Source organism: Pezoporus occidentalis, unplaced genomic scaffold (assembly GCF_034315485.1).
Source record: "Pezoporus occidentalis ecotype Australia unplaced genomic scaffold, CSIRO_AGI_Poc_V1 ctg67, whole genome shotgun sequence".
In the NCBI taxonomy this organism is placed as follows: domain Eukaryota; kingdom Metazoa; phylum Chordata; class Aves; order Psittaciformes; family Psittacidae; genus Pezoporus; species Pezoporus occidentalis.
This window is the reverse complement of record NW_026916019.1, coordinates 29,778-38,395: the sequence shown is the minus strand read 5'-3', so window position 1 is coordinate 38,395 and position 8,618 is coordinate 29,778. Positions and strand designations below refer to the sequence as shown.

Here is an 8,618-nt window from a genome sequence, read left to right as displayed (position 1 = left end):
CAGCATTTTCACAGATGGAAAACTGAGGCTCCAGTGCCCCAATTCATCATGTCATTTATGTATTTGATAGAAGCTCCGAAGATGAGCCCCCCTGAGCTCTCTCCAGTCAGAGAGACCTTCAGCAGTCTGCCTTTCAGCTCTCTTGGCTGGATTTCTAATTTTTGCAGTTCAATCAGGTGCCTAAGGATAAGCATGATTTCATTCTTTAGGAGTACTAACCCAGAGATACAAAGGAGATAAGAACCTGGGTCTCAAAAGTAGAACCCTACCTACAATATAACATTGCCTCCTGAAATTCCAAGCATCTTATATTTTGAATATTTGATCTTGCAAGTTTACTTTCAGATGTAAGAACACAAAGTCATCAGAAGCTCGAGCATATTTACCCACTGTATAGATCTTCACTATATGAACAGAAGAAGCAGCAGCCAATTCTCTCCACTTCAGATGTGCTTTGCCAGTGATTTCACTGACCAGAAGGGGAATCCAACTTCCATTTTCAGCGCCAAATAGGTACAAAATACTGCCCCACCTTCCCATACACACTTCTTCAGCCCTGCCAATGCTTACCCTTGTTTTTGAGTAACCATTAAGTGCAAAAATCTCTAAATCCACTTTCTACCACACAGTCATCCCAATTCCCTTGCCATAGCACCACTTCGAGAACATAATTAAGGCCACTTCTGTGCCTTCCTCCTCACTGTGTAAGACACATGTAAGATGAAAGTTTCTCTGCTCTACTCTTGTTCTCTATGCCATAGCCCCGTTGGCCACCAGGGGCAAGTTACTTCATTTCAGGAGCTCCAGACAAGAGCATAACCCAGTCAGACTCCATGGGTAATTCTGCCATTTTGTAACAAACCTGTGGCTATCATGGGCATTTCCTCAGTCCCCTATTTCAAACCACAGAAGTACTTTAAGACTTGACAGAACCTATTTTTTTCACTAAGCTACCTCTGTCTTAAAAAAAAAAAAAATCTGAGCAATTTGAGACCAGGCTAGAAGAGAAGAAATGGACATCTAACAACTCCAACTAGCAGCAAACATCTCAACAACCCTCTATGGCGTATGCTTCTCTAGCATATACTTCTCAGTGCAAATGGGATTGTAGTACCCCCATGAAAATTATGTCATCCTTCTTAAAAACAAAACATTTGACAAATAAAGAGAATTATCACAACAGAAGAACACTGCTGACAGGCCACCTTTAATTCAAATCTTTATTAAACCTAAAATTAATGTAACTGGTTGGGTATGTTGGTTGGTTTGGGGGGTGAGGGATTGTGTGCTTTCCTTGGTAGAAGTTCTTAGATGAACAGTAACTTCCATATGCTTAAAATGACATGGTCCTTCCTCCCACTCATCTGCCTACCAGATGGGAAAACTCCCCTCCTGGCAACATCCACTTGCATTTTAAAATTAAAATTCAAGCTTCAAATTCTAGATTAATATTTACAAGGTATCATCCAAGGACTCTTCTCTTAACGTACAGCAAATTACACTGAAAACATCAAAAGTTGTTTGTCCGCGGACACAAGAAGCAAGTAAAATTTATGTAATAAAAACTTGACAAAAGTCAACTGAGTTCTCAATTTTAAAACACGATCCTGTAATGGCTTGCAAAGAATTTAGCTGGAATTAATTTGTGCATTCTCCAGAATATTAACTTTCATGCAATGCATGGCATGTTGACCACAAATTATCCTGAAATAAGTGCAAACATGCTAATATGGGATTGCAGAAATGGTTTCTGAAGCAGATTTTTCACTTCTTAGCCATAAACTCTCATACTCACTGATGAAGGAAAAAGTATTATGGGCAACTAAATGTTCATCTTAAACATCTGCTGACACTGGACACTAGGAAAGCAAAATACATTGAAATGCAGATTGATTTATGTCTAAAAGACAGTTTGTAAATTTCTGCACCACATTAAAGTCTTGTGGAACAAAAACAACAAATCACTTGGGAGCAAAAAATGCTAACAAAAAAGAATCTTTGCTGAACCCAAGCATGGAACAAAGTAGTTAAAACTCAGACTGAATCTCTTTTTCAGAATGTTAGGAACCATTTAACTAGAGAGCAGCATCAATCTGAACTACCCCGTATTTTCCACTTACCATCCATTCATGTTCAGAAGCCTGAATTTCTTCCCCCTGGCCAGGTTTTAGGCCAACCTGAGTATCAGATTTCAGTGTTCTCAAACTACAGAGAGGTGCAGGATGAAACTCGTTCAAGGCTTGATGGAACGGAACAGTATACTCCCATTTTCTATCTCCTGTTAATTTTCTATAGTTTAGATCACCTTTGAAAAAAATCAAGTTTGACTTCTGTAGATCAGCATACAAGTCAGGAGCAACTCCAGCCATACTCGAAAAGTCATGTGGCAAAGTCCAAAACATGTGATCATGGTAAACCCAAACTCCCTTTTTCAAATTGCCCTCCCAGTTTATCCCACATCTAGACATCCACATATGATTAGCTGACTGCAATTGTTTAACAGTCCAGTTAAAATCATGCTTTGTGGTATCTGAAACATACCATGGAATACTTTTTCCATGAAAATGGACTTCATCAGCTAGCTTTGACGATAACAGGAAGTCAGCCAACACAAAATCACTCACAAGTTCAAATCCGGCATTATCCAGGACTATGTCAACTCTAACATTACTTTTTTCTGTATTTCTTTTTTTGGCATTTACAAATAGCGACCAAATTTTCTCCATATCATTCACCACAATGTAAGGTAACAGGTTTTCCAGGGATTGTAAAGGACTAGATTTCTGAGAGCTGTCTTCACCGGCTGAAAATGAAAGGTCGCACTTATTGCCCCACAGTGACACCTGGAAGGAGGAAAAACCAAAAACATTTGCTAAGTCTCACTGTAGTTACATTCTAAACTACACGTACAGTAAAGATTTTGTTTGTTTGTTTTCATTTTAGGGTCATGAAGGCTGTAACTCCGCATTTTTCTCCAAGCTTTAATAAAATCCAACTTCTGGTACTGAAATCTTATTACAGACAAGATTTTGTGGAATAAACCAACCAACGCACTGTATTTATGCAGGCATTAGAAACATGCATCAGCAATGACAAATATGGAAAATTTAGATCAACATCAATAGGGAGATCATAAAGCTTAAAACACAAATATTCTCCATACTGTAATTCCAGAAAATATCAGTGAGGATACAGAAGAAGGAGTTGTTTCCTTATTGCATGCTGCCAAGTATTTAAAATACACACTGATGAGGTCTTAATAAAGATTCACCAAATACTTATTGTGCACTGTTGCCAGCTAATGGACTTCCTTGTAATCCTACACTATTTCATATTCTACCCAAAGCATTATTTTCCAAGAATAATACAGTTACAAAGCTTTTACCCCACTTCTGGCCCTGACCGACTTCTAACTTTATTTTCCAAAGAACTTTAAAAATTTTTAGTGTCAATAAAACGAACTGGTTTAAAATTTTACAGTTAAATAACAAATAAGTACCTGGAACTTGATTTAAAGCATTTTAGAGGGAGAGCTAAAGACAATAAACTGGGTTTTCAAATACACAATGAAGAACAGCAGTATAATGAAAATGTCACATTTAATAAAAGTAACTAAAATTTAAAAAATTCCAGAGTAGCAGCAATACAGTACGGCTGCCAGGATTTCACTACATTTTACACACACGAGCCATATTTTAACTGCCTTATGACGCTCAGATTCTTTACAGCCTCAAATTTTTGTTTGATACACAGAAGACATACTTTAAATTCTTAGGCTAAACACTACTACTTTACCTGCAATAGCTTAAAAAGTTCCTCCTGAAGTTGCTTTTCATCTAGATCCTTGATGTTTTTAAGAAGTTCCTGAAAGTAAGTGCATAAGGCAATAACAGCCTCTTGGGATTCGAAGAAATTTTGAGCCTTTCCTTCCTTAAAGACGTCGAAGTTCTCAATAGGTGGGCTAAAAAAAGAACAAATATATTAACATACTTGCAACGTTTTCCAATAGCACACGAAATATATTTAAAAATGCAAGCCTGAAGCTCAGCTTTTTCAGGCCGTACTATGAGCTCTAGCTAGATTTTCCACATCTGATTTGTCATACTAGACTTTCACGCATCTCAATTACAGCCTGGTATCATGTCTCACTGAAACAGACAGTATATGAGACATCCTTATATTTCTAGCAATATATTCTGAAAGTGAACAAGTGTTCACTCACAACAATTTCGGGAACTGCACATATACAGGGAAAATTCTGAACTCTAGTCTTCAGACACAGTGAATTGCTGGCCCAATTTTAGGGTGTGCTGAAATGTACTTCCCATACCAAGGTCTCTTACAGTGATATGAAGTTACTCTTACAGAAGTTTTTAACTAGGACTAGAAAATTAACATGACAAAGATGATAAAACAATTCAATTCTTGTTTGAAATACACTCATTTATTGAGACGTATTTGCACGTACACCTTTTTACACGACTGAACTTCCTTCCAAGCATATGCTTACGAGAAGCTAAGTAACAGAGATGAAGCAATTTAGAGCTTACTAATGAAAAGTATCTGTCGAGTTCTTCAACTGTAATCCAGAAGATCCATCTCATATTTGAAGCTTTTGGTACAAGAGTTCAAATTACGCAACACACCAGTGGAAACAGGATCCCATAACTGTGTTTGCAACTCTGTAATACTAAGGGCAAATACAGTACACATGGAGCTTTCAATTATTTTTTTTCTTGACAGCCATGGGAACTTAAAACTGCTCATTCCTCCCCCATTACATTGTACTGGCACCTCTCCACAGTACCAGCACAGCAAGTTATTTTTAACCAGGATCAGCTCCCAAATTTCGATGCAACACATAGTCTGCAAACACTGCTGTAATTAAGAAGATGGTGTAGAATGAACAGGGGCTGCTTAAGGTGGGGCTACTGCTATAAGAGACAGTTCTCAAACAGTAATTTCAGATTCTGAGCAGCAAAACAAATGAGAATGCCCAGCAGATGAGTGGCTCTCACATTCTGTGTTTCAGGCTAACATATGTCTTAAGAAACAATTTTAGACTTACAGACCTTTTAGAAATGCTAAATAACTTTCATATGTCAATGCACATTAATCTGCAAGAAGGTCCAGCTATATAGTTAAGCTTAAGAGTTTTCATGTAGACCAAGTCACAGATGCTGAAGCATAAAAAAATCCAACTAATAAGCTTCAAATTCTGCTGCATGGAAGAAGTATTCATTTTATATCTGAGGTGCAAGATAAGGGACAAGGAATACTGTAAAAGTTTAAGATTTTATCTTATTCCCAGCTGTCTTCCTTTCTCCTCAAATAAAAATGGGAAAGAATGATATTTTTTGAGGAGTAATATACCAAGCTAGTAAATACTTACTTCTGTGCTAATGCTGCATGAATTCTTCGATACATGTAACACTCTACAAATAACCAAGGGGACTGAAACCAACTCAGTTCTCCACTCCCATTTGCTAAATTTCGTTGGTAGTCTAGGTACTGGTTCCACAGAGCAGCATCAGGCAGCTCATCTTCTAAAGGGGTCACTGGTTTGTCTGTTTGCAGTTCATTCCGCAGCTTGGAGAGGAAAGATATAGCTCTCTTCTCCGCTTCCACACCCTTCTGAAATAAGTGGAGAACAAAAATTCCTATTCTCAATATTCATTCCTGTAGAGACACAGATCAATTTTTCCTGAAAGATATAAGTGATAAGTTTTAATTGCCAAATACAAACACATTTTGGTGAATGAAGCTCATTTTACACCCAATATCCTAAAATGAATGGCATATGGGACTTCTTTTTAGAGTTAGCTTTTGGCTTATTAGAGGGGAAGAGAGAACTGAAACACTGCCATGTTCAGAAGATGCTACCGCCCGTTAACACTGCATCAAGACGGTAACCTGAGAAAGTGAAGGAATGCAGAACAGACACATCAGAAAAAGGTTAGACAGAAAGATGAGTTACAAAATTAATGGAAAATAGCATAAGAGACAATAACTAAAAAAAAAAAAAAAAAAGATTAAGACAGGTAAGTAACGACTGTAGTAAGAAACCAGTAAAAACAAGGCAGAAAAGGGGTCTCAAGTTAGTGGAGAAAAAAAAAAACTCAGAGAAAAAAAAAGACCTTATTCTTACCTCACCATGTTCTTCAAAAAATTCATTTTTATGTCGATGCAGAGTATCAATAACTCTTGTGAGGATCTGGGGCAGTCTGTCTTTAACTGTAAAATATGCAAAGGATCTAAAAAAGAGATGATCAAAATTTTATTATAAAGAAGAAATGATGAAATATCGTCCATTCTTTAAAAATAAATGCAAGGTCTTTCTGCTGGGTTCAGCTGGGGCAGAGTTAATTTTCTTCACAGTAATTGATATGGGGCTAAGTTTTGTATTTGTGTTGAAAACAGTGACTGATAATACAGGGATGATTTAAGTTATTTCTGAGCAGAGCTCACACAGTCAAGGGATTTTCTGCCTCTCACCATCCCGCCAGTGAGCAGGCTGGGGGTACACAAGAAGACAGCACAGTTGGCCCCAGATGACTCCTGGGATATCCCACACCACACGGCATTATGCTCAGCAGTAAACTAGAGGGGAGGCTGGGCAGGGGACCCGCTGCTTGGGGACTGGCTGGGCATCAGTCAGTTGGTGGTGAGCAACTGTTGATTTATTTACATCACTTGTTTTTCTTAGGCTTTATTTCTGTTATTTTCCTTTTCATTAAAATTTATTAGTATGTTATTTCAATTATGAAACAAACTGTCATTATCTCAACTCACGAGTTTTCTCACTTCTACCCAAATCTCTTCCCCTCATTCCCGCCGCAGGGGGGAAGGAGTGAGCAGCTGCATGGTGCTTAGTTGCCGGCTGGGGTTAAACCGCGACAGTCTTAAAGTAAGCTTATGTGCCTTTAAAGCAGCAGACACCAATAAAAACCAACCAAACTGGTCAGGTTCTTAAGTCTACTTTTGAAGAGATAAACGCAAGCGTTTTCAGCTAAGGAAATGCTAAATGACTAGGCGTGTAAAAGAGTGAAAATTACAGTTAATTCTAGGATAAAATACATTCTCTAATTGCTCTGTTACCCAGATATGAAGTCAAGGAAACTTAAAAGCACAGATGCTTGTTCAAAGTTTAAGCGTACCAGCATTACTTGCTCTCCACTGCATACGTGACTTAGCATTCCCCACACATGGCTCACACGTGAGGATCACAGCGAGCAAAACGTGACCAGCCCAACCGACAGCTGTAACCCCGCCCGAAGAATAATTTTTTACTTGAAGATTTCTGCTCCGGGACCCGTAGCCAGGCCATACTGCCTCGGGCCGGACGGCTACACGCAGCTGAACAGCGCAGCCGAAGAAACCTGACACAAGCGCAACCACCACCGGCGCCCTCCTGGCCGCTAACACAGGGAAGCCGCGGCGCTGAGCGTGACCGGGACCGTTGCCAAGCCGGCGAAGGCGCCTGCCCCTGCACCACGGCGCCACCTACCGCCCGCACAAGTACGCCGAGAAGCAGCACCCACCGCTAGGCTAGAGGCCCCAGCCGACGGGCCCGGGACCCTGCGCCCTGAGGCGGCGGCGGCGGCAGCAGCCGCCCCCCCGGCCAGGGGAGCAGCAGCCGCCCCCTCAGCTCCCTCCTGACCCGCCACCCCGCAGGCCATAACGGACCCCTTAAACCTGGCCGAGAGGGAGACCGGTAACACCGTTACCGCCGCCATCTTGCTCCGCCCCCGCTTACTGCTGCACCACCCCCCGGAAGTGGGGCGAGGCAGCCGGACGTTATTGGTAAGCCAGCCGCGCCCGGCGCGCGGCACGGCGACGGACGGGCGGGCGGGGCCTGGCGGCCCGCGCGCCCTGGCGGAGCTCGGCGGGCGGTGGGCGGGCGGCGGGCGGGAGCGCGCCGCGGGGAGGGAGACAGGGGGAGGGGGAAGGGCGGGACGGCGACGGCGCGGCTGCCTTTGACGGGTGCCCGCCGCCGGTCCCAGCCGCCATGGGGCCCTGCGCAGGGGGAGGGCGCTCTGTGGCCCCTACTGAGACACTAGCCCCCGGCCGGCGACGGCGGCACGGCCGCCCGGGGCTAGGCCTGTCCGTAGCCCCTGCGGGAGGATATGGGCCACTCGGCCTGGCTTAAGCCGCCCTGTCCGCGGCCCCGATAGTGCCGCGAGTGGGGGGCTCTGCTTCCCCTCGCGGGCACGGTCGTGGGCCGAGGGAGGGGAGGCAGGTCCAGGGGAGAGAAAGAGCCCTCTCCATGGTAGGAGTGGTGGGGGTAGATTTCCTGCCCCGTCCCTTCCTCCGCCCCGGGCTGCTGCTGCCAGCGTAGGCAGGCTGCTGAGCCGCTCACTGCCCCCCCACCCCGTAGTTTTGTACTGCGAGGCCGCAGCGATGCACCTCTCAGCGATGGCGCGGCTGCGGCGGCAGCCGAGTGTTGTGGAACTGGGGTCCGGGCCCCATCTTGGGAACGCTCGGCCTGGCTGCGGTACCTCCCCTCGCCCTCTAGGTGCGCCCGTCAGCCGCCCGGGGGCCTGGCTGCCTCTTCGGGCGGGGGCGGTGCCCTCCTCCTTCTTCCTGCGGAGGCGGGGCGTCTCCTCCTCCTCCTGATT

At 43.5% G+C, this 8,618-nt stretch overlaps 1 protein-coding gene across 1 annotated transcript; it reads right to left on the bottom strand.

Moving 5' to 3' along the window:
- Positions 1-1,206: 1,206 nt before the first annotated feature.
- ARMT1 (acidic residue methyltransferase 1) lies at positions 1,207-7,845 on the bottom strand. The gene is made up of 5 exons (XM_062640780.1): positions 7,687-7,845; positions 6,149-6,254; positions 5,393-5,634; positions 3,796-3,961; positions 1,207-2,843 (listed from the first exon to the last, which is right to left on the bottom strand). Exons 1-5 carry the CDS (start codon positions 7,734-7,736, stop codon positions 2,076-2,078), a joined length of 1,332 nt encoding a protein of 443 aa, XP_062496764.1. The 5' UTR covers positions 7,737-7,845; the 3' UTR covers positions 1,207-2,075.
- Between the last annotated feature and the right edge of the window lie 773 nt (positions 7,846-8,618).

Bases quoted from the DNA above. Each gene is read 5' to 3' on its own strand.
- ARMT1 (XM_062640780.1), bottom strand. From the start codon at position 7,736: ATGGCGGCGGTAACGGTGTTACCGGTCTCCCTCTCGGCCAGGTTTAAG. The intron at 6,255-7,686 runs GTCCGTTATGGC...TCTCTTTTTTAG, and splicing joins CTCTCGGCCAGGTTTAAGGG to ATCCTTTGCATATTTTACAG. The intron at 3,962-5,392 runs GTAAGTATTTAC...TTCTTTTTTTAG, and splicing joins CATGCAGCATTAGCACAGAA to CCCACCTATTGAGAACTTCG.